This window comes from Oxyura jamaicensis, chromosome 1, assembly GCF_011077185.1.
Source record: "Oxyura jamaicensis isolate SHBP4307 breed ruddy duck chromosome 1, BPBGC_Ojam_1.0, whole genome shotgun sequence".
NCBI classification, from domain to species: domain Eukaryota; kingdom Metazoa; phylum Chordata; class Aves; order Anseriformes; family Anatidae; genus Oxyura; species Oxyura jamaicensis.
The window spans coordinates 150,171,402-150,197,859 of record NC_048893.1 but is presented as its reverse complement, the minus strand read 5'-3'; the positions used below and the strand labels follow the sequence as shown (position 1 = coordinate 150,197,859).

Genomic DNA, 26,458 nt, shown 5'->3' with positions numbered 1-26,458 from the left:
TACCAAATGAGTTTGTGAAAGTGAAATGGGAGACAGTGTAGAAAACCTTCCTGAAGTCAAGAGAAACAACATCCATTGTTCTCCCCTCATCTACCAAGCCAGTCTCGTAGAAGGCAATCAGGTTGGTTAAGCACAATTTCCACTTTGTAAATCTATGCTGGCTAGTCCCCATCAATTTCTTGGCTCCCATGTGTTTGGAGGTGGTTTTCAGGAGGATTTGCTCCATCACCTTCCCAGACATTGAGGGAAGGCTGACTGACCTGTCGTTCCTTTCTTTCCCGTTTTGAAGATAGGAGTGTCATTTACTTTCTTCAGCACCCATTGGTGCATCTTATCTCAGGTCCTGTAGACATCCAGTTTGTATAAAGGTTCCATAACTTGATCCTCTTCCACCAAGGGTAAATCCTCCTCACTCCAAACTTTCCCACTGGTCTCAAGGACCCATGATTCCCGTAGGCCAGTCTTACCAGTAAAGACTGAGGTGAAGCAGACATTCATACCTCAGCCTTTTCTGTGTCTTGTGCCACCAGGTCACCTGCCCCGTTCAGCAGCAGCCTGCATTTTCCTCAGTCTTCCTTTTGCTGCTGATGCACCTGTAGAAGCCCTTCTTATCACCTTTCATATCTCTTGCCAGATTCAACTCCAGGTGAGATTTGGCTCTCCTAAACCATCCCTGCATGCTGAGGATGCCCCTATGGGTCATCTCTTCACTTCTTGTGTGCTTCTCTTCTTTATGTTTAAGCTTAGTCAGGAGCTCCTTGCTCATCCATGCAGTTGTGCGTATCATGCTCATATTCCAGGATGCATTATAGCATACAGGTGTGACATACAACAGAAAAATATTATGCCTCAGACAGTTTGATAATTTTTATTATTATCTTTATCTGCTTTCCATAGCATTTTCCTATCCAGTCTGTAACTGTTTATTTTTTGGTTGTTAGTTACGTAGGAGCTTAAATGTTGAGGAGTTTAGCTGACGGAACAGAAAGAATCAAAAGAAGCTTTTACCATCAGGACAAAATCAAACATTAAGGTGGGAGAGAGGAGTGAATAGGCAGTCTGAGAGCTTAAAAAGAGGGAGAGACTACATGGAAACAAGGTTGAAGGTCTAGAAACAGATCAATTTAAATCTTTTGGATTGAACTTGGTATGGAAGATGAGATGAAAGCCAGCAAAAAGCTTCAAAGTAGGGAACTAAGGGCAGAAGAGCATGGAGAAGAGGTGGAGAAAGGCAATCAGAAATAGAGATAATAAGTAAACAAGTGAGATCAGATAAGATGTGGTTTGGGATAATAAAAGTAATTAACTGAAATGCTCTACTCTTCTTGATGTTGGTTTGAATTTATGGGCTTCATCATCACATAAAGCTAAATTCAGTTGTAATACTTCCCCTCCATGTAACTTCCATCAGTGGTGGATGCAGAGTGGGTCTGAGGTTGTGTTAGCTTACCGGAGCGATGTCCCCCGTGGTGGGTACCATACATCAGTGGCACAGCACAGCACCGTGCTTAGATGCAAGAATGCTATCCACATCCTCACTTGGCATCAGGTGTTTCTTGTTATATCCAAGTCTTGATCCAGACAGATGAGCAGATCCTCCTGTAGATTAGGTATATAAAATCCAGAAATGTGCTGCAGGAGAGTTGAGGAAGGAGCCATGAATCTTCATGCAACATAGCTGCAACAGAGCTGTGAATGAGGAAAGCAAGGGCTACCCTGCAAAATACCCTGTTGGCACCAGCTAATACCATGACCATAAGCTATTTGTAGGTGTTTTGTGCCTTGTCCTCTTTTTTATACTTTTGTTCCACATTTCCACATACTGATGTCAAGATGGACATAATCAGCATATCCTAAAAAGAGCTAAATATCAGCATATACGTTTTAAAAAGGAAAAAATCTGATTTATAAGTAAATAATCCTTTTTTTTTTTTTCTGAAGGTTTGTAAACATTATTTGCACTACAAAACTCAAAAGTGATATTTTATATGAAAAAAATTAAAAGAATGTCATCGTATCAGCCATAGGTTTAATCTTACAATGAAAATATACATAAATTTATATGTCTATGTACTATGCCTACATATTTTCTTTAAATTTTTTAATAATGTTGAACTAGTATCCTAAGTCATACTTTAATGTTCACTTTTAAGCCGGGAGCAGTGTTTTCACTCCCTGCTCCCCAAGCTGGTACTGAAGGTTGTAGCGAAATTTAGAAAACATGTTTTAAATTCTGAAAGGCTGTTTTTTTTCCTCTCAATGTAATGTGGTAAGTCACAAGGAAAAAAAATACAAAAATGACCCACTTGTAGGGAAAAAAATAAGGAATTAATGATAAGTTAGTGTAAGACATATTATGTATTCTGTATGGAAGAGGAGAACCTCTCGTTTTGAATCCCAAACTTAGTGAATTACGTGGTTTCATTACCTAAGACCCTCACCTTGCAAGCTCAAGCATCGGTAGCATTTGTAATGCATTACAACTTTCCCTAGTGCTTTGGATTGGAAAATTTAGCGTTCAAAATTGATTTTGTTTGCAAATTTGACTCAACTAACTTATCAGAAATTCTTGTAGGAGTATCCTTAAAACTCTCTGCATCTCTGTGAAGTGTTTATAAAATGCTTAATAGTGTCTGCAAGCTGCTGTTTTACTCAACTTTCCTGAATTTCAAACATCTATATTTTACTCTCTTATATGCTTTTAACTAAGGTATAGTAGATGCGTTTTTGCTTCAGTACTAATTCGAAAGTGTAATATTCATTTCTTTAGAAGACATTTTTGTTGTTGTGCATGCCTAGTGTTTTTTGTATGTTGTATATTGCATTCAGAATATTTTTTTCCTTCTCACCTATCCACAATGCAATGCCGTTCCCATGACGCACCTCTGCTTGCTGTTTACCTGTATGTTAATTCGCTTGAATCCCATTGGCCCACTGCCATCATGTGCTCGCTGCCTGTTATTAAAAGACTCAGTCGACTGCCAAAGCAATGAAGCGACCTCTCGAAGCAACTGTAGACCTGGTACTTTGACCTTTCACCTTTTGCTTTGCATGTAGCTTTTTTCGGAGAAGCAACTAATGAAATTTGTACCGCTTTCTTTTGAACATCAACCAGAAATGATTTCACATACTCTTAATTTACCGGAAACTCGGTACCGTATTTATCCATCTCATTCTCATACGTAATAAACGCAGACGATTTAGTTTGGTTCCTAACATGGTTTCATTTTTAAATACCTCCTCATAAAAAGTCGAATTGAGATAAAACTGCTTTTGTAATTGAAAACGCTTAACATAATCCATTAATCTATATAATAATAGGAAACAATACTTAAATTAAAAGAACATACTTGGCAATGAAACACAAGTGGTTTTTTCTCCCTATAATATTTGAAAGCCTATTTAAAGGAAATGCCATTTTCGTTGCTTTAAAGGCCTTTCTTTTCAGTAGTTGTGCTGCTACAGTTTTAGGTTAATAGTACCATGCTTTTGCTATCAATAACAAAATTTCACTCATTTTACATTGCTGTGCTTTGAGTTAATATGCATGGCAAGGCATCTTTAGCCGCTTTAAAAATAATAAGTTTTTGTACTTTTGTATATGTTGCAGACAATGCCTTAGAAATTACGCTGTTTTAACTAACTTTCTTATTTACAGGCCTTTCCTCCTGGTGTTCTTCACCCTTTACCAAAGAGACAAGCACTTGAAAAAAGCAATGGTGCCAGTGCCGTTTTCAATCCCAGTGTCTTGCACTACCAACAGGCTCTTGCCAATGCTCAGTTGCAGCAACATGCAGCGTTTATCCCCACAGGTATGTTGCACCCGCACTGACCCCAGGTTGTGTAGGGTAGCCTCTACGTCAGCCAGTTGCGCTTAAGGAAAGGTTTTATTACGCTCCCCGCCCTGCTTGAGATGAGGCCTGCATAGTTATTTCCACGCTGGTTTAATTCCTTCTGCAAAGTGTGAGGGTTCAAGCTGAAATCCTGGCACGCCGTTAGGCTGCTTTCCATTTTCATAGCCTCCGTCATCATCGCCCACAGTTCACCCTTTTTTCTTACATTGATTTGGCTGTATTTTGACTTGACCTGCCAGAGCTTTCCCAGGGAATGAGAGGGCAGAATGCTGCTGGGAAAATGCTGGGAAAAGCTTAGCGCCTTGGAGATGCCACGGGTGTCCCTTCATGGCACCTCTGCTGCTGCTCTGCAGCAGGGTGAGAACAGGTGCACCAGCACGAGCCTTCTGCTCATACCTGCACAGGAGCATCCTCAAAACAAATTGCTCCCCGCCTCGGCACTAAAGGGGCTTGGAGGCATCAGGTTTGTTCTCATGGCCTTCCTTTTGTCATGCTACCAGTACTTTTCCTAGCATTTGCAGCTAATAGCTGAGGTTGTAGTTCTTCGTCCGGGCGAGCCAAAGGTGAGAGGACGCGCTTTGCATGTCAGTGAGCAGAAGCCTGTGAGATCCGATCATCCAGAGGCTTGAGCTGCACCACGGTGCTGGTGCTGGGGCTCCTCCTCAACACCACAAAAGAAGAAAAGCACTTGGTATTTGCATAAACAGTGACACCAGAATCCCTTAAATTATGTCAGTCGCCCCTGCTCCGAACTTGCTGCAGCTGAACATCCTCTCTAAGGAACGATGTGATGTGGTCTGCGGTTGACAAATAGCATGTTCTGGTATCAGAACGTGATCGTGGAGAACGGTCAGAAGCCTTTACAACAACATGTTTGCAAATGCACTTAACACTTCAACAACGTTATTTTAGTTTATAGAAATAATGCTGGTTATAACAGGGAATGAAACACAACACGCGAGGATTGCCCAATCTATCAGCATCCCCGTATGTCTCTGAGGATGAAAACAAACACAGATGGCATTGACTTCATGAGATTTTGCTATAAGGCCTGAGTAACAACCTTGGAGCCTGCCCCTGTGTGTTGATAAGAGCAAGTTATAGAATGCTGTATTTTTAGCACACTCGTGCACCAGCATATCTGTGGCAGAAAACATACAGACATTTATGGGAGTATTTGAAAAAAAATGTGAGACTGCCTATTTGGACATGAATGGAAGACTGCCCTGTGCTTAACGATGTAGAAATTTATTGTATATCATAACCCTAACAATTTGTACTGAGATGCATTACTCCTTCTCTTAAGCACTCCCTTTCAGGGCTTATCACTATTGTAAGGAACTGCCATAGACTTTAAATTAACTATGCAAAATAGTTTAAACTTTTTTTTCAGTGAAATAGCGTTTGGATATTTTCCACATTTTTGAGTGCTCATGATTCCTTAATTAGCTCATTCTTTGTGCCATTGATTCTTTAATTAGCTCATTCTTTGTGCCATTTATTGTCCATCCCTCTTTCTGGTTAATGGCTGTAATTACAGTAGTACCTTATAAATTTCTGATGGTAGAAAGGCTGGATCTTGGAACCAAACCTTAAGGGCCAGATTGTTGGCAAGCCCAAAAAAAGCGCTCAAAAAGGAAGAGAGGGAGAGATAACAAAGCAGACGGAGCCCAGGCCTGGAGTGGAAAACCTTTCTCAAGGTGTTGAACCTCCTGCTCTTTGTGAACACCATTAGGGCATTAGGGAGAGGAGTGAGGTGTGGGAGGAGGCTAGAAAGAGGTAACCTGCTCTATATGAGTGGGTGTAAAGTGCTTTTTGTTAAAGACAGTTTATCCAATATTCCCGTGTTTCCTGGGAGGTCCAAGAGGAGGTTGGATTTGGTGGGTACGAGGCCTGTCATGTCACCTGGCCCTAAGGAGCAATGCATGACGTTATCTGTTGGGTTTTAAATGACAATGTGATATTTTCTGAACTGGTATAATTTTCAAATGTGTTCCTTGTGTGTGTGTGTTCGTGTGTGTTAAAAAAGTTAACTTTTAAGACAAGTTTTGCTGCTGGAATATATATAAAACGTAATTGTTTTATATAACCTCTCTGCTTTCTTAACCACTTGCTCCCCTAATAAAACGTGTGGGGCTTCACTGAGCATGGCTTACCTTCAAATTTTTGCACTTCCCATGTTTTACATCAGTTTGATTGCTTCATCACCTCTCCTTCTTGTCTGGTGAACGATCTCAAAACAACAGATCTTCTCTCTCCTCTCCTCCCATTGCTGTTCGTTAGCGTTTTTATGGCCGCTAGACTAGGAACCGTGTGTGTTCTCTGGGGGTTGTTCTTTGGTAAGGTCATTCATAGTTATGCTGCTGCTGCTGTGATGGGCGGGGAAGAGGCTGCTGTAATAATTAAACAGGAATACAGGAAGCATATTTGATTCTATATCAAATATGTGTGTACGTGGCGGTAGTCTCCTTGCCTCCTCACCTTCACCAGCTTGCTATATGCACGGTACTGAAAACACGTTGTTTTTTTTTTGTTTGTTTGTTTGATTGATTGATTTTTTATTTTTCATTTTGTCTTTTTAGAAAGGCTAAAGGTGGACTCAGCACCAAAGCCTGTGGAACCTTTTGCTGCAAGGGTACATACACACCTAGATGTGTTTAGCTTGGGAACTGTCCCAGTAGTGTTTTCGCTGGTCAGAAACTCCCCTCTGCTTCATGCCTTGCATTAAGAACACATACATTAACATTAAACGTAAATTTGACAAAGCTTCTGCAGAGTGATATTGGGTACTTCCATTTTAACTTTTTTCTCTGCTGCACAAAAAGTGGATGAATCTGTGCAGCATTAAGCTCGCTGAATTATGCAGTGAGTTCTAAAATTGCCAGATAATGTGATATTTAATCAGAGATGTTTCTGTAAACAAAAAACCTGTTGCTGCAGTAGTACTAAATGAAAGGGTAAAAGTACTGAATGAAAGAGCTTATGAAGTATCTTGTGTGCACCCAGAAACATGCCCAAAATCATATAGTATACCCAAGTAGGAATTTAATGTGAACATAATCACATTTTTAGTGTTAAAGCAAAACTATGAATGACCTTAAAATTTCATTTAACTAACTTACTTATCTGTGGTTATGCTTGAATCTCACTTTGAATGTTAACTCTAAACAGCTAACCTGTTTCTTCCCTTTATCCACTTTTTTCACCTATCATTGCATGACACGCAGGGTCAGTTTTGTGCATGACACCCGCTACCAGTATTGGTAGGTTCCAAATTTCTTTATTGATCTCTTTTATAATGTATATGATGTATATTCACCTGTTTCAAAAATCCTAGGCAAGATTTAGACAATGACTAGAATTAAAGGTTCACTTGTCCTTCTGGTTGACTTTGTGCAGTATTTAGATTTGTAGATGAAAGCTGCAGTTTAGATGTGATATCACCTGCTATAACAACTACACTGCAAAAGCATAATATCATGAATTCCAGTCTGCTTTTCAGTTTCCAAAGTTTTATTTCTCTTTATATTTTATATTGTCTAGTACTATAAAATCATAAAATACTGGAAAAGCCAGCAAGTTTCATCAGTGTTTTAAAGTTTCATAGTGGTGTGCCTATTTCTCCTTTTTGCTGTGTGTTAGAAAGTTTTATCAGCGTTTCCCAGAAATGCGTGCTGTGATCCACAAAGGGTCTGTTGAAACCCATGATCTGAATCTTACTCTTCCTTTAAATACATTTGGAATGAACGGTTGGGGCATGCAAAATTGAAGTCCAGTGCAACTGACTTTAAGATGGAAAAGTAATCTTCCTTCTATTCTGTAGCCCCATCCCAGTGATTTTTCTGTGGGACTACTCAGATAAGCAGTTAAAGCACCAAGCCTTTAAAACGTGAAGTTAGTGTTCTCTCATGAAGATGCTGATTAAAATTCATTCTTAAAATGAGCAAAAGCAGCAACTTTCACAAAATTGACCTTGCTTTTTTAGATCAAAAATAATATTTAAATCAGGAAAAATGATTATTATACTTCTTCTGATTTTTGCCTCAACGCAGATGGCAATTTAACTCTGGTAAAGCCTAGAAGTTATGCAGTGCTAGTAGAAAAAAAATGCATAAATTGGATTATAAAGGAAGACAGCGAGTATCTGGCTTATTTAAAAATGAAGATGCATTAAAATAATTTGGTTTTAATTCTGTTTAAAAATTAAGATAAACAGTTACCATTTTCCTTCCCAGTTCCAAACACTCCTGTTTTTAAGTAGACTTTTATTTTGGAGTGCTTTATGGCAACACTGGGGAGAAAAAAAAATCGTCCCTGTAACAATTCTCAGGTACCAGGCTATTTTGGCAGAGGCCTTACTTATTACATAAGTTATCCCGTTCTTTGCGATAACATCTTCATTTTCGATGTTCCTTGCTCTTTTTTTTTTTTTTTTCTGGGAATCGCCGATTGTGTTGACAACCTTCCTTTAATTGTACTTGTAATAAGCTATTTTCCCTTTTTTTTTTTTATTTCTCCGCCACGCTTTCTCGCTTTGCACTGTGATTGCATGCCATCTGCCGGTTTAACCCATGACGATGGCTTGCCGCTCTTGATATTCACCATGCCAAAAATACCACTTCTCTTACCATAATGCTGCACCCTCCTGTTCATTGCTTCCATGGTTCCCCTCCTGAAAGTACCCATGATGCACAACGCTACGGCCGCCACTGTCTCTGCAGCAACAACTCCTGCAACAAGTGTTCCCTTCGCCGCAACAGCCACAGCAAATCAGGTTTGCTCCTTTTAAAGCTTTCTTTCACAAGATCCCGAACTCTAAATGAGTGCTGAGATTTTTATTTACATTTATTTTTTTAACAAAAAAAATTCTCCCGGAGAATTTTTTTTTTTCTCTGTGTTTACCCCATCAAATTTTTACTTTTATTTTTAAGTCGTTTATAGCAAGTGTTTGTGGGACAGGTTGCACTTATTTAGAGTTAACATTTGTTGCAAATAATGATGTAGCTGTGTTTTGTGTTGCGATGTTTGTACCTAATTATTGTGTAATTAACCCAGCTGAAGTTAGAATCACCGTAGTACTGGACTGCTTACAATAGTCTGTTATTAACTCCTTACGTTCAAATGAAGACCATCACAGATTCCAAATATTCAGGTGTGTTAATGTAACCTTCTCCATGCAGTGTGTGGAAGTCACTAATTTGTAAGCATGGAAGCTGTCTGAAATAACCAGCGGAACAAGGCAGCTAAAAAATAATGAAAGAAAAAAAAAAACTGAATGTTTTCTGTAAATGCTAGTGATCAAAACAGTCCTCGAGGTATTTATGACCGTGTCTGCTTTATGTTTGAAAGAATATCTTTGACCTGGAAAGAGTATTTCCCTAAGGAAGGACATTATTTCAGCAATTCCCCAGGATTATTGGTGGAGACAGACTAGGCAAGATGATACTTTCTCCTTTTCTTCTGCGGTTTGTTATGTTAATGGCAGTTTTCATTCTGCTAGGGTCTCCCCCTCCTCCAGTAGGACCTGGTCCATAGGGAGGTGTATCTATTGCAGCTCCCTGCGGGCAGCATTGATTCTTCCCTTCACTCCACGGAGGCTCAGCTCTGGCTTTTCCTTGCTTTGTGACCACACTTGGGCCCTTCCACGAAAGACCTGGGATGCCCTGTTTTTCCTCAGGTCTGGAGGGGCCAAGCTGCAAAGAGGACAAGAAGCCAACAGAAAGAAAAGGGCTGTGTCCCAAACATGTCTCCCCTTGTTTTGCTCTCGGCCAGACCAACATGCTGCTGCAGACCTAGCAGAAACACACACCTGTTGAGTGATTCCCTCCGCCTGCCAAATAATTATGAGGAAAATAGTGAAAATGTTTTGCTTAATAATGTTATACTAGCAGGTTTATTTATTTTTTCTTTTTTTTTAAGTCCCAAAATGGGTTAAATATCTCACAAAAAAACTGATTTTGCTGTAAGAATTTATAAAAATCTAGGAAAAATATACTACCTCTGAAATACACCCTACTTTCTGAAAGAAACACAAACCAGTCCATTTTCTCTTCTCTTCATTTTTTTGAAAGGCTTGTTTGCCAAGACTGTGATGTTTGTGCTTCTAGCGTTTTCATCAAAAGAGGGTTGTCATTTTGTGTGCTCCTTTCTGAGGGCTGGCTTGTTTTAATGAAGAAAACACCCGAGGAGGACGAGGAAGAAGGTGTACCAGGCAGATGATGCATTTAACCATCCTTCCCTTCTGCATTTCGGGTGTGGTAACGTAGCAGGCCGACACTCTGGCTGCGTAGGCCGAAGAACCTGTGGGTGTGTGGGATCACAGGTTCTTGGTAGGGAGCACAGAAGAACAAGGTCTGCTTGGTGGTGCCCAGGGCAGTGATGTGATCCCAGCGTGGCACTTGAGAATGGAAAATGAGAAAATTGGGCTGTTCTGGGGGAGGGGGTCACCATGCACTGCTGTGGAGGAGATGCCCAGGGAGGGTGGTGGGAAGGCAGCCACAGACTCCTTGGCACCCTCTGAGCACCAGAGGTGCAGGCTGTGGCTGAGGTTGAACAAAGATATAGGCACCCACAGAAAGAGCAGTAAGCAGTCGGAGGGCTTTTTACAGGGAATACTTTCACAGAAGTAACTTGTGCTGCTTGGGAGACTGAGGTGTGCCCCAATGCTTTTTCTCACCTACCAGGACAGCAGGCACAGCCACTCCTTTCCCAATGCAGATTTTGTTTGCGTTGGTGGATTAGAGCATTTTAAATATAACAGTAGTTGTAAAAGTGTCTGTATTTATTTAGTTAGTTGCATGCATGTCTCTCTCTCTCTCTGTATACATATAATTCCATGCTGACATTAGAGGATGGTTTAACCCAGGGATGGGTTTCCACTTGTTTGACTTCAGCCATTGGGAAGCTCGGCATGCAGTTCATCTGCTCTTCTAGAAGTCCTTGTTGGAGCAAGATAAATAGCCGTGGAGGGTCTTGCCTCTTTCTGTTGGCTGTGGAAGGAAGTTAGATGAGCAACTAAAGCTCTGCAGCACCACAGTTGGAGGGGATGAGCCCCACCCCAGCAGGTTTTCTCATTGGCTTCTGCAGCGTGCCATCACTGTCTTTCTTCTTCTCACTCCTGTCTTTGTTTAAGCCACTGTAAGCCTTTAAAAGCTACTAAAAATAAATAAATAAATAAATAAAATGAAAGTAGGAAAAGGAGGAGTAGTTACTTCTTTATAAGAGGCAAGGCTCCAACTTTGCTGTTTATTTACACCGTCCTAAGAGCTGAAGACCACACTACACTGGGAGAGGCCACATAATACCTGTTCCTAACCCTTGGTGTTTCTCTAGCCCAAGAAACACAGAAGCAGCAGGTAGTTAACTTGAGTTCACCTGTTAAGACTTAGCTCATGATCATCGTGTCCTTTGTTTGCATCCTCTTGTGTGGGTTTAAATTCTCTTGTATATTTCAGAAAAGGACATCTTTCTTCCCATCTAGATAAAATTTCCTTCTCTGGTCTGTGTCACACTGCAGCCTCTTTACTTCTCTGCGGGATACAGTTTCCTCCTCCCAGTGTATCTACTGCACTTTTTTAATCAACCTGCAGCCTTCACTCCGTTCCTTTTCTGCTCCCACGGCTTCTCACAACTCCAGGCATGAAAGGAGAGTCACAGCAGTGCTTAATCATTCCCCTCATTACCTTTTGGCTTAATACTCAAGCCTGGGTAAAGATTGCTGTACTTTCTTGTGTTGAGTCTGATGATCCAGGTGTCCTAGAAGCACCAGTGGGAGGAACCAGCAACATCCCAAAAGCCATGGAGTCTCAGCTGACAGCTGAAAAAAACTAACAACTCTGTAGGGTCCAGAAAATTATATAGTACATGCTGTCAGCTTGTACTTTGGAAGAAGATGAGCTGCGTCTCATGTCTTCTATATATCTTTCCTCTCTGAAAATAACATTAATAACAGGGTGCAAAACATGCCTGCATTGACCTGTTCACAGTCATTCATTCTCAGCCAGCAGGTCTCTGTGTTTCATGATCGGTATGAGTGTGGATGAGGCACAAGAGAAGACTGTGTAGGGTTAAAAGCTATATCGTAATGCATACATGCAGGGAGACCCAGTTAAGAATATACAGAAAAATTGGGAGTCTCTCGTGTTTCCTGATTACATAAATTATGTTTTAAACCCCAAATAATTTTCTTTTAGTGTACTTCAGAGGGGAGGAGAATCTCTTTGGCGCAGTTCTGATAAAAAACTGGCTCGTTTCACACCAGATCTGTTGGTGTCACCACTTTCTGCATGCAGGCGTCTTGTGAGGGGAACACCCCACTTACTGTAGCTGCCAGGACTGATGAGAGGGGAGCGAGCAGGGACTTCTGCCCTGCTTGGGTTTTCCAGAGAAAGGCAGGTGGACTTTGAGAGCTATGGGAGGAGTCTAGGAACATGAGCAGCAAGAGAGGGCAGCCCTCAGTAACTCACTTCTTCCCCTTTTCCTCTTCCCCCGTACACAACTGCTCCAGCCATTCCCACCAGAATGGTGCTGGAGGCTGCAGCTGCTTCACCTTACTTCAGGCTTAATGAACTTAGGTGTTTTTTGGATGTTGACAGCATTACCTTGCAGGATGGAACCAGAAAAGTTCCAAAAACTGTGGAGTAAGTGAACACTGTCAGGAAACATAAATGGAGGGTTTGGTACTAGCTCCCTCTAGTGCGTGCCTGTGGGCAGAGAAATGTAAGCAGCTTCCTCAAAACACCAGTGCAGTAATTCTGTGTAAACGTATGCTTTGGATATTTTTAACAAAACTTTTAATTATTGTTCATGCAGACAGTGGACCAGATAGTACCTGAGCAAGCAGATCAACTGTTCCCCCCTCAGCTTCACTCACAGGTAGCCATGAGACTCCAAAAAGGGACAATCTGTCCTGACATTACTTGAGGGAAGTGTTATACTGAATTCTGGTACCGAATCCCGATTTTGAATAATTCCAGCAACTTACAGCTGGTTTTGTTGTTGCTGTTTGGTTGTTTTGCTTTCTTTCGGTTTGGTTTGTTTTCTGTTTGTTTCTTTTGCTTTAGTTTCTAAGTAGAAAGCCTTACTGCTGCTTCATTTACATTACAAACACACATTGCTGAGTCCTACAAGGATTACAGGATAGGACTGAGGCTGAAATAAGGACACCTAAGAGTTGGTATCTGAGTATACGTGTCTACACGCAAGCTGGAAGTTTAAGCGCCTGTAGCAGGCAGCGAAGATGAACAGCCCAGTCTGGAGGACAGCCTGGCTCAGCCTCCTGAAGGTGCGCAGGCCTCGATTCCTTGCCTAACCATGTGCCTCCTGACATTTAAGATTGCCCTAAGATAACCTTGAATGTCTAGGTTATCCAAGACAGGCTTGGCAGATACCGTACAGGACCTACAGGCAAATCTGCCGACTTCTGAATATGCAGCTGGACCACAGGGAGGAGACCTTAGCCCAAAGTAGTCAAAGCCTGGTGAGCAAATGAACTGAGCCTGTAGCAGACGATCACATGAAGTGATCTCCAGGCTCCTCTGGCTGAGGAGATTGTGCCACACCATTCACTGCGATGGGAGCTTAGACACCAGCATTTATGTTTTCATCTGTGTCCTCAAGCTCAGTGAGAGCTTATTTAGCTGTTGGTTACTCCAGGGCAATTACCAATTTCCAAATTGCTTTAAATAAGATAGTTTTGCTCACATCACTTTGGTACAGAACAGAACAAGCCTTTATTTTCTACAGCAGTGAAAATGGGCCAAAGACTGACCATATAAAAAAGCGAATTACAGAGAATACTGATTGGAGATACTACCTGGTCACAATGTCATTCTGCTGGGTATGTGAGCTTTAGCCAAGGAAGAGAAATTAAAAGGTAGATCTAGTAGAAAAACAAAATACTCACAAGCCACGTCTGAAAAGAATTAAAAGATCAACAGGCTGTCTCATGCTAAGGCTTGTGATTATCTAGCACAGCTGTTTTAAATTATGCATCAGTGTTCGCACTAAATTAGGTGGCAATTATGCAAATATTAATTATGAAATCGTTCAGTAGCCTTCAGTTTTGTGAAAATGTGTAAAACTACCAAAAAAAGCAAAAATAAAAATGGTTATGTTACATTCTAGGAGCGCAAACAAGAGAAAAATTTAAATGTTTGCCCAGATTCAAAAAGTCATTAACGCCATGCTAATGTGCCAAATGTTTTGTGAGGATTTGAGGAGCCCTGAGCGGCAGCTCTCTTGGGCACGAGGGGAGCGGGGAAGTGCGGCATGAAAACACCTCTCTTGGCTAGGATCGGTCTGGGGCTGCCTGAAAAGGCAGATTGCCATTAGACCAAAATATCCTGTGGCACCCACTCAGCCCCATGCAAGTGAATTTCTTCCTCTGCACAGAGCAAAGCACGGAGTGGCAGTTGCTCCCTCTTGCAAATAGAGCCCTGTGTCCCCAGAAAGGGTGTTTTCCCCGGGCTGCTCATTTCACCCCAGGAAGGTGCCTGGTGGGGCAGATGGCTGTCGTCAGAGCTGCTGAGGAGTGAAAAGGCTTTTTCTGTCTCCTGCTCCCTTTGCTCCTTGTGGAAACCTGCTAAACAGGGAGAAGAGCAACAATATGGTGGGAAAGTGAATTGGAAATCTGGAAATGTCCTTTTTTGGATTGTTAAAAGCAAACTTTAAGAAGGAGGGTGGGAAGGGGAAACAAATTTTGTTTGCATCTTTAGTGCCAGGATATAATATTATAAATGAGAGTCTGCGCAGCACTGTTGTTACTGATTTGAAAAGCTTTAGATTGAGTTTATAAGGGAATGGAAAAACAAGCAGGAAAGCACTTCTGCTATGAAGCAGTGATATCTAAAAGTTTTTTGGCTTTTTTCTTTTGGCTGAAAGTTTTGGTCTAAAAATTCCAGAAAGTTGTAAACTTTCAAAAAGCTTTAGCATCTGGGATTCAGGATGGACATCCCACCTGGCCCTCAGGCTGCATGTGACAGGGCACTGATTGCCCACACCAGGCTGGCAAAATGAACCTCCAGAAAGTGAAGACGCTTCCAAAATGCTGCTCCAAGCACTCTGGCTTTGAACTTTAAGTGGGCAACACCGAGCGTGTTGCACTCCGAGTATCTGCTGAAATCACGCTCTTGAAGGCCGACCGATTAACTTGGCTGAACTCTATTTTAAATCTCATGCAAAGTTTATTTTAAATCTCATGCAAAGTTTAACTAAGTCTTCATTTTACTTTTAATATATTTTTGGTCTCTTCAGACTGCTGTTCTGTGTAGATAATGAAGAATTCTGGAAGTCTTACTTGCAGAGTTTTATATCACGTGCCCATACGCAAGAAACAAGTGGGAAGAAATGAAAAATCAATTTGATTTTTTTAAGTAATTCTGTCCCACCCTTGTAGAGACTGAAGCCTGGCTTCCCCCGGTAGCCTGCTAGATGGCAGTATCACATAACGTGAGCATTAAGCAAAGGCAAACACAGTTCTTTTATATAACAAAAATCTAGGCATAGTTCCCTTTCCTGTTATAGACTGTTTTAACTTTCATAGTATTGAAATTAATACAATGGAGATATATTTGATATAACTCTTTGTGCTCTTTCTTTCAATAATTCAACAAATGATACTTTGACAAGTTGAGTAAAAGTCCTTTGGGACATCTATTTATTATTTAAACACAGGATTATTTTTTTCTGAGGTCAAGAGATTTTGTAGGCATTTGGGGAAAAATGAGTTAGTCTCATTGTTCTTAGCATGTATGCACAGCTCTTGTGAGTCTGTTCTTTTCCATCATAAAATTTTAACAAGACAGTGCAGTGCAGAGCTCCAGATGTACTACTTGCTTGGGATTCTGCTCTTTGAAATAATTGTGTCTGTACATCTACAGCTGCTGCAGCTATTTGTCCTTGAAAGTAACTAATATCATATTTTTATCTTAGTGTCTGATTTCTTGGACAAGTGTTTTACACACCAGAAATGCCACTTTTTGGCTTTGAGTGTGCAGGAGGCTGCCCACATAACTGCGGGGGAAACATTGCTTGACTTTATTTATTTACTTACTTAGGTACTTATTTATTTATTGTACCTGCCATGTCTTTTGGTTTCTGGCAGAGGTTTGTTAACTCTGACAGCCTTCACTTTTGGCACAACATTACATGCAGTGCCACACAAGAATATGTAGGTAGGCTTGTGTAGAATCATAGAATGATTTGTGTTGGAAGTAACCTCTAAAGATCATCTAGTTCCAACCTCCCTGCCATGGACAGGGAAATATGAGAGTATTCAGACAAGAAAAAAAATTAAGGAAGCTCTAAGTAGGCAAAAGTCAGGAACATGAAGTTCTCCTCAGAGATAACTATAGTTAGTTTTATAAAACCAACAAAAAGTTCAGTAACTGAAATAAATATATGCTATTATAAGTGTCATGTCTCATCTGTAACCTTGATGAAGAAAATGTGAACTCGATGCCTTTCTGTGTTCAAGAGAACTTCTGGATGTAGCAGTAGAGCATCTCTTGCTTTGAAGGGAGTCTGAATTTGAATGCCAGCTTTTACTGCTGAGGAACCTGGAGAAGAGCTAGCCCTGCTCTGCCTGCTGTGGCAGTGTTCACCTTGTAGTGGTAGGCTCATTTTGGGTGACATGGGCATGGGTGGCATGTAGGAGGAAAGTATAAAGCAGGTTCTGAAAAAATAAAAATAAAAAATTGCTCGATGAGAACTAAGAAAACGCACGTTTGAAGAAGGGCACCCATATTCCTACAAGAGGAACATGCCCATCGCATAGTGGACATTTTGCACAGCTTCGTTTGGTCTTTCACTCCTTTGTGCTCTCAGTTCCTCTGTGCAAGCCCATTATGATAGCTTCTAAAGATCAAGAAGATAAGGACAATGACCTAAAAATAGGAAGTGAAAAACACAGACTGCAGTAGCTCAGGTCTGCTGAAAGGTAGCATTGAGTGGCCATTCAAAACAGTCTCTGTATGGGGGCTCCTAAAATATTGCAGCAGTAGTTTTCTCATTTTCTAGGTAGTCTGTCTGTTGTCTGCATGATTAGTTGAAATAGATTTTTGTGGAATGTGTTAAGAGTATGTTAGGATCAATTTCAAGTACTGCATTATTAATTACTTTAAAGAAGAATAAATAAAACCAGATTGCTTTCATTTTAAAAGCAACTAGTCCTATTTCACGGAAGTGAGTAAATACCTATTATGTTGTACTTAAATATTATAGAGTATTAGTTGAGTAAATACCTATCGAAGCTCATAAGTGTGCTAAGAAGTTGGCAGCATCAGTGGGTTTGGACTCTCTTTTGGGACTGTCTGAGTTTTAAATGAGAAGAACGATGCTGTTGAACCTTTGAGTCCTTTGGGATCCCATAGTTTCCTTTATCTTTTCTTTAGGTCATCATGAAACGCTAAATTCAGACAGTGTTTGTCAGCTTTGTAACACCCTGATGACCAACAGCTTGTGCCTGTTGGCGTGAAAATATGCTAGCAGTTGTGTGCACCTCAGCATGGACATCCGACCCTCTGGTGCTTCCAAAGGCCTATTAGCAACTATTAGCAAGAGAGTTCAAGCTTTTCACGCAAAGTGCATAAATCAGGCATAAAAGAGCGAAAACCTGGAATCTAGTTTTAATGATAAATTAATCTCTACTATTTATAAGAGACCACTCCTGTTTTTCCTTATGAAAGGAACGAAATATACTGAGTATGCAGATTTGAGATCTTGACATGTTCTCCTTACTCATTCTTGCAGCCTTAAGAACAAAGTTGATGTTTGTCACCGTATCTGACCCTTTGAATTCACGCTGAAAAGGCATTGCTATATTAGCTTACCTGAAGGAACTGGACAGAACTGGCGTGCAGGGGTGTGTGGTCTGCATGTTTCACTCTGGCTGTGACAACGTGCAGATTTCTGTGCACTTGGCTGGTAAATAACCCATTGGAGCGAATACGTAGAGTTGGAAATGGACAGGTCAGCGAGGCAAGCCTGAGGTTAGATGGATGCATCAACATGTAGGTAGATGTATTTGGTCGAGACAAGGAACGGAGCCTCTCGTGACAGTCACAAGAGCTATGACATCCAGACAGCAAGTCGGGAAGAGACTTCCCATGGGAGATTTACAGCCCGTGGGGAGTCTTGTAGGAGGGCACTGAATGGCTCCTTTTGGTGCTCCCTGGAGGTGCTGCTGCAGCCATGGAGACATAAGAGGTAAAAAAAAAATCCATCTACAAGGCTACATAGAAATTATACATGGCCAAGCATAACTGATACGATGGGGATTACTCTCAGTAAATGTCTGAATCTTTTCAGCCATTCAGGCTGAAACTCATCCTTTTCCACTTTTGATTGAGAAAAAAAGAGACTTTCATTTGGAAGATAAAGAACAAGGCACATGCCACAAAAGAGCATTCTAAGAGAAAATGAAAAATAAAGAGATGGCGGCACTTCCCAAAGGCATGGAGAAATATAAATAGTCTTGGGTTTCATGTCAAAGGGAAGAAATACTAGGTGTTACTTTTATTTTTAGAAAGTGAGAGAAGTTATAAGACAGCCTGATACGAGCAGGCTGTCTGAAAATATCTGTCGTTTTTAATGTATACCCTACTTATATCTGACCACTCTGCTATTGGTGTGAAAAACATGAACACAGAAAATGTCACTGTGGTAGGAGTCATCTGCCCTGACGCAGGTGTCTACGAGTTAAATACCTCAGTGTGAACTGCTTGCCACAGACTCTTAACATTGGGTGGAGGACAAGAAGCATCATGAGTTTATAATTTGTCTCATGCTAAGATAAGTTGCCTGAGGTAGGCTAGCAAGATGTAAAACAGGGTGACCAGCTGAGGCTTGCCATGGCTGAAATCGTCTGAGATGAGTCTTGTCTACAAAGAACTCCTAATACTGCACTGCTCTAAAAATGAAAGGCTCAGTAGTCTAAAAATGTTACTACATATAAGTTAATTTTTAGAAGGATAAATACATTGCAATGTGGAGATCAAGTATGATCTTAAATCCCACCTTAGAATGTATTAACGCTTACAGAGCAAAGCGTGATTTGGAGAAATTGCTTCAAAACTTCTTAAAGAGAAAAGTACCAGAGACAGATGCAAACTCTTGTTTTCCACTGATTCACTGTGACAGCTCTCCAAACTGAACAAGATTCTTGTACTCTGAAATCACGCAGAAAGGTAAATTTTCAGTATTCATTATTTCATGATAAATCTGGAACTGGATTTAACACACAGAGAAGTTCCCTGAGTTGTGTGCATGAAATCAGTAGTACCCAGTCGTGGTTCTAGGGAATTCAGGTAATTATGTGAGCCATGCCAAGTGGAACAGTGCACGGAGTAACCTGGGGGTCAGAAAAGAGTTCACAAAGGTGGAATTGCCACCTTAATTTAAAACAAATTCTCAATTTTACCCTGTAAATCTTGAAACAATAACCAGTCGCAGCCTTCTCTTCAGGGTTCTGAGGGAACTACCAGCTGACGTGAAGCTGTAGGCCAGCGGTTTGGTGAGAAGTGAGACCACTGGCAGTGACTTACCTCCTGGTTGCCATTCCCAGGGACCACACGGCAGGAATCTGTCACCCTTGGGAGTAACCAGGGTTGTCCTGGCTGAATTGGTGGATGTTCTGTACTGCACAGTGGGCTGAATGACCACTGCGGCCATTCAGCCGAAGGGCTGTCAACATTTAAAAGAGCCGTGCTCTGATGGAAAAGACAGAAAGAAAGTCTTGACATCTGGGAGGTGAAAAAGACGCTTTTTACAGCTGGCAAGTTTGGAAAAGCAACCCCTTCCTGGCATTCAGAAAGCAGAAATTTAGGTTCACGCTATGTATATACTCATTTCAGTGAGGTCTAGTAGCCAACACTGGTGCTGTGTTACTGATTTTAGTCTACAGAGAGGCAATCTTTCTGGCACTTCAAGCAGGTACCAAGTGAGAACGCAGTGGAGAGAGTACTCTATGTCTGCAATTGCCTGAGAAAAAAATGCCCTTTGCTGTTATTAAATCTTCTGTGCATTACTATTCCAGACTGTAAGTGCTGGGCCATTCTGCTTTTGCTAGAAATAGCGTTCCTATTAGCTCTGTTACTGCGGTCACAGAAAGTCTGTTTTCTGGCATGTCTGTACCCAATCCTGCAGACGTCGATATGTCTTATCCATGAGAAAGTGCTTTCCCGTGCTTGGCCTGTAGACCTTTGTACATGGAGTGTGGCACACACACACACGAACACACTTATTGTGTAGTCTTATTTTTCAGGTTTTTTGCTGTTGTTTACACTTGCTATGGTCAGATGCACTATATCAGGTTGCTGTGAAGTTTAATGAATATAATAGTATCACAGCAAATGTAATGAGTCATGTGGATGTGCACATGAGACGTAATCCTTCAAACAGAGAGCACGAAGGTTGCTGGACCTCTTTGCAAGTAATGAGGGAGTAGAGAGTCTGTAATAAGTGTTTGCAGGGATGTCCTTTGGCTGGTGTGGTCTGTACAATTTCTTCTTTTTCAGCGTGCAATTAGCATGGAGCAATTAGCCGTGATGCAGACTTAGATAGCTTACATGTTCCATCACAGTTTATTACTTCGTTTGTAGATTAAACGGGAGAGGTTCACAGTGTATTTTCCATGTAAAGTAGTTCAGCATTTTATGTTTCTCCATCAGACACAGTGGAAAAAAAAAAAAGAAGAATAAAAAAACAGTTGCAGAAGCTGCTACACGTGTATGTAGCTGTGGTGGAGTTGTGATATCTTTGGAGAAATAGGGTGTGAAGATATAATTAAAGACTATGGGATGCATTTTACACTTTGTGGCTAAGGTTAAAAAAGAAATGTAACTCCTCTGTTCTGTGTCTCTGTGCTGGAGAAGCTTCTTCTGAAGGAGAGACTTGAGGTTTTTTCCTAGGAGGACTCCTACGTGCACTAGAAATAGCCAAGGTGCAACATGCCCTAGTTACATCCCCTGCGTGCATGGTGGGGTGGCGAGGAAGATGTGGTGGGAATGGGCTGCAGAGGAGCACGGTGGGGAGGGCTCCAGCTGCAGTCTGCTTCTCCTGCACCCACCACCACGTGAGCAGGACACAAAAGGAAAGTGTTCATCTTGTCTTCGCTGTTTCCTGTGTGTTGAGAGATGGGGAGAAATGGCAGGAGTAGGGAGGCGATGGTGGAAGTCCTCACGTGGTCTCTGCTACTTCCCTGAGTGGTGCAGGGAAGGGGTCCCTGCTCTTTCACGCTGCTGAGAGGCCCCCATGAATTGCACCCAGGTCAGTCACAGTGCCAGGGACAGCCTGGCCCTTCTCTTAGGCTACAGTCCGCTTCCTCATCTGTCCCATATTTTGGAGGGGCTGGGAGCATCAGGCTTGTTTGACCTTTCAGGACATCTCTCTACAAACTGCAATGATCTCTCTCTGTCTTTTCTCTGAGTATTTCTGAAACAAGGAGGAAAAAATTATAGAAAAATACAAGTCCTATCCCCTCAAAAATTGTCAGGAGACGTAGGCAGCTGCAGTATCTGAAATCTTATTTTTTTAAAAACTGAGTAGATTTCAGGTTATGTTCCATTAAAACTGACATTAGGATCCCTTAAACACATTTGTGTGATTATGACTAACCCAGCATAGATAAAGCTGCTGTATTAATTACATTGACATGTCGGGCTGTTACATGCTAAAAATACCAGTGCTGATAATGTTGGTCACTTCTTATTTCCAGCGCAGCCACGTTCTTTGTACTCACTGCCAAATCACAGTGCTGTAGATGGACCAGGATTATCACAGGCAGGGCTTTATTATTTCAGCAAAGATATTTCTTTGTTATTTCAAAAGGAAACAGAAGATAGACGATAAGCCAACAAACCCACAATGAGTGGAAGTCATTAAAAATATATGTCCTTGTCGTATGAATGGTGTATTTAGATGTTCAGCCCCTTGGAGCCGGCAGGTGTTCATACAGCATCATTACAATGGGGCTTCGAGCGCCACCGGATTATCAGTGGCAATCAAAGATTACTTTTAGGCATGCCAGCAAGTCATACGGGGTCAGGGAGCTGAGTACAGAGAGCATGCAGTGATGGAGGGGGCTACGGCTTTAGGTGCTGTACCCACAGCGAAGCCCTCCTCGCTGGTGCAGGGAGTGTGAGGTGCGTTCGATGTGGTCTCGGGGGTGCCTACAGCAAGTGCCTTCCACGCAGCGCTGAGCGTGTTTCTTTTCTGTATGTCAGAGGTAGTATGTTGCTGAAGTTATTTTCAAAAAATATTTTTTTTTTTTTTTTTTTTTTTAATAAATATTGCATTGAGCAGCGGTCTGTCTGCATAGTACACAAGTAGGTCAAAGTGCTGTCATGCCTGCCTTGCGTACTACCTACAAATACAGCTCAAAAATGTGTCAAGTGCCAAATTAAACAGGAAGAGCAAGCGATGCACTCCAATTCCTTGACTTGTGCTTAGGTCTGGAGTACAGATTAGCAATGGCACGGTAAAACATCACACCCCTTGCTTCTGACATCCCTTCCACTGATAGCCATTTATATGGCAGACGATGGAAATCCAGGTCATTTCCCCACACGGCCAGCTGGTTGAGTCAGTTGCCTTCCTTCACCTTTTGGAAGAGTGCTGGGCACATCCTGCATTTAAACATCGCAGCACTGGAAGCAAGAGAGCTTGCAGCTGCAAAATGGTTGCCTCACCCTTAGTTTCAGACACGGTGGAGGCAAACCAGCAAGGTTAGTGACCAGCCGGGCGCGCGGAGGTGCCATTACGACCCTCCCCCTGGGCCTCCTGCTGTAAGGAAGCATGAAGAAGCTCTCGGCTCACTGACCTGAAGATAATTTCTTAGGAAATTAGCAGTCGCGAAAAACGCATTAAAAAGGCACTTTAGCTCGTTGAAAACATCCAGCCCAGTACACACATAAATATATATATATATATTTATTTTTTTTGGCTTGATAGCGGTGAGTGGCCCTGCCTCCACCTCTGCCCCTCGCTGTTCCTGACTGGGATGGGGGCTGCCGAAGGGCAGCAGGCCCCGATGCCCTCCCCAGCCTCCTCACGAGGCACCGAGCCGGGGAGGCAGGGGCACCTCGCAGGGCTGTCCTCTGGCTGGAGTGGCCCCCCTCTGATATTTTGATACCTAAAACGTCCCCTTCATGTGTCCTCACACACTGGAGGACGTGACGAACAGGTTTGTGAAACGCACAGGCCTCCCGTCCAGCGTTAAGGATACGGGAGGCCGTCTCGTACGAGGTGGATTTAGTCAGACCAGTGCCACCCGTTCCGGTGACCCGCTCTTTGAAGTGCCACCTGGAAGCACCATCACACTTTCCTTTCTCTCCACAGATAATCCTGAAGTAATCAGCAGGAATGGGACGGAGTGTCAAGAAGCCTCCCTGCGGATGGCCAAGCACGGCTACTGTACATACTATCCTGTCTCCTCCTCTCTAGAATTGCCACAAACTGCATGCTAAGTAAAGAATTTGTTCTTACGGACAAATCACAAACTCTAAAAAGCTAGTGCTGCTATGTCATATATGAATATTAAATATGGTATGCTTACTATACTCCGACCTAAAATAGTTAACTACCTGATACCAGCTGTGATGTTTCAAGACATAAAGGGTAACATTTAGTTTTGAAGATTTTTAAAAACATAGTTTAATTCTTGCAAATATTGTCTTTTCTCCATAACTATACCTAATGGAAATGGTCCAATTAAGTTAGTCTTGGGAGATTCAGCGTTCATGAACCTTTCAAGCTCAGCAATAATTAATTTGTATTGGCTAAAAACTTACGCCAGTTGCAGGTTTAATTTTAAACCAAATTACGATTGGGGTTTTTCTTCTTGGTTAAAAAAATCTTGGTTTTGCTCCCGCAGCAAGTTAACTCCAAGACAAAGGAAGCAAACAAAGCCCAGTATCCTGCACATCACCCCACCAGTCTAAAATTTTTAGCCAGAAATCCAAAGTAAAGCACAAATCCTTTAGATGCACATAGTTGGTGTTTGACTTGTATGGAGAAGTTGCATTTGAGTCATAGCAGAATAGCAGAAAAAAAAAAATTAAAAATTTTGCACAGTAAAACCTTCATACCCCTTTCAATCCCCAAAAGAACAAAGTCTTGAAAATATTATTTTACAAGTATATTTATAATGTTTTTAAAAGAAACTTTGCAGAAGTGCCTAAATTTTGTCACATCAGACTTGATGAAAGTGAGCCTGATGCCAACAGTCAATCTTACCGGAAGCGAATAATCTCTCAAACTCATAGTCACATTACCAAAAAGATCCAAGCTCTTAAGAAGTAACTTCTATAAACGTAAAAAATCAAACGAAAAGACCAAACTAACAAAAGAAAAGGAAAAGAAGAAGGATGTAGGTGAAGAGATTTGTATGATATTCTAATTTAATTAAAATTCAGTTTAGTCACTGAGACTTCATAAGTGACTTTAATCTAGGTTATTAACTGAACACTAAGAATGTAGAATGAGATTCAGTTTAATAAATCATTACTGTATTTGCATTTTTTTAATTGGATTATAAGATTGTAACCAGATTAGAATGGAGAAAAAATAGTTCTTTTAATTGTTTTTCTTTAAAAACATATTTTATGTCACAAAAGTATGAAGATATCTTTAATACAATTATATACATATTATATATACATACATACATATATATGGATGAAGCAGATTTTAATGTTGTTTACTTTTTTAAATACTTTGTTGATTTACAAGGTAATTATATATGTATAATTAAATTTTCATTTGTTTGATTTGAGATTTGTTTCAAGCACTATTGTACCAAATATTTCATATTTCACATTTTATATGTTGCACATGTATCACAGAAATTACATAGTTTTTAAATTATTGTTTAAAAAACAAGACAGCTGTTATAAGTGGATATTATGTATAATTGTTTGCAGCATAAGTTTTCTATGTGGACATTATTAGTGATTGCAGTATTTTAACTTAACCTCTTCAGATTGATTGTAAACTATTTTAAACTTTGGCAGCACTGCCTGTTCTGAACGACTGAAGGCACTAACCATATAATTATTTGTCTTGGAAATTATTTTCCAGGCTAAATCTTGTTTGTCCAATGTCTAATTACTATCTATTTATATATAAAGCTGGAGATTTGATCATCCGACAGAAAAAAAAAAAATAATCACAATTCGATTGTAAAATTAACATAGTGCTTGTAACGTTGCGTTAGTTTTAAGTTGTGGGAAAATAATGTATCTTAACTTGTTACTTTAGCAGTTAAGGTATCACCATTATATACTATTAAAACACTAATATTTGTAGACTTTCTCAGTCATTATAACTAGGTAGTTGACACTGCAACTTGCCTATATCTGTCAAAGTTGTTTTTATTTTTTTATAATAGTTAATTTAGGCATTTGGGTAGCTTATTGTACAATACTAAATGGTAAATTATCCATGTTGTTTAAATATTTTATGTAGATAACTCTTCAAGACATTGTTTTGTGTGAACTTTTTATGTTTCAAAATAACTGTTATTCTATGTTTTTTACAATTAATCCAATACTACTATTTTTTGCCCATGGATGACGAAGCTTCAGATACATCAGGTCTTTCATCCAGATAAACTGACAGACAAAAAGAGAAAATGTATTTTTAATAAGAGATCCACTTTCCGACTTTATGACTTTGTAATATTCCTAAAAACTGTACAAGTACAAACCTATGCTAACAGTAAGGAGGCAATTACAGAGATGTGCAAATACGTGTACAACAGATTCTGCATTTTATTTATTTATAAAGTAATTTTATAGACTATTTCAAAATTTGGGAAGATCTAAAACTATTTTTCTGTATAAATATTATTTGCCAAAACTTTGTTTATATTTTAAAAAAAGTCTAATGAAAATGGTTAAATTTTAAATGCTTTGTTTAATTAAAAAAAAAAATAAAAAAACACACAAAAAACACACAAATAAACCCCCTAAAAGAACCATGAGATGGGCCAACACAGAGACAGTGAATACTGTAGCTGAGGCGTAGTTTCAAGTTACTTGAGATGCCTCAGTGTTTATTTTCTTCAAATGATACAGCACCTCACCAAAATACCTTTTCGTTTGCCTCTCTCATACAGTATAATTGACAACGCTTACAATGAATACTTCGGTAACCGTTCGAGAAATCCCTCCATTTGCTCTTTTCCAGCATATAACTACTAGTGGTCTGTTAAATAGCCATTCTATTTCTGTTGTGACGTTAAATTCATTCACCCAATGTACAACCACTGAAATAAAAAGAAGCATTTTAAAGTGAGAGACGAGTCGGGCCTTTCCTTTCTTGTGACGTGACTCTGACAAGATGGGGCAACACAAACAGCCAAAAGAAAGTGGAGGTAGTCTTTTAAAAGCTTGTAATTTTTTATTATTATTATTTTTACTTTTTTACTTAATTGCATGTTCAAGAAACTCCCGGTTAAGTATAATTCCCTGGTTCATGACACACACAGAAGCTTGATGAGGGAGCCTGTGCTCTTCTGCTGCAGGCCGCGTACCCGCTGACCAGTGGGTACCACTGACCGCAGCACCAACATCCGTGCCCACTGCATGCACCCTGCTCAGAGCAGA

General features: G+C 40.7%; 1 protein-coding gene across 11 annotated transcripts in view; it reads left to right on the top strand.

Moving 5' to 3' along the window:
* The window catches only part of MBNL2 (muscleblind like splicing regulator 2), a 108,685-nt gene extending 82,538 nt beyond the window's left edge, over positions 1-26,147 (top strand). For 3 of the 11 annotated variants that reach the window (XM_035319120.1, XM_035319053.1, XM_035319132.1), the window contains 4 exons: positions 2,969-3,022; positions 3,659-3,812; positions 7,082-7,117; positions 23,190-26,147. In XM_035319120.1, the coding sequence (XP_035175011.1) occupies positions 2,969-3,022; positions 3,659-3,812; positions 7,082-7,117; positions 23,190-23,317 (372 nt within the window). In that variant the 3' untranslated portion in view covers positions 23,318-26,147. Of the gene's footprint in view, positions 1-2,968; positions 3,023-3,658; positions 3,813-7,081; positions 7,118-8,533; positions 8,629-23,189 lie in introns of all 11 variants that reach the window. The other 8 variants (XM_035319123.1, XM_035319062.1, XM_035319077.1 and 5 more) reach the window with 7 other exon arrangements.
* Positions 26,148-26,458: the final 311 nt, after the last annotated feature.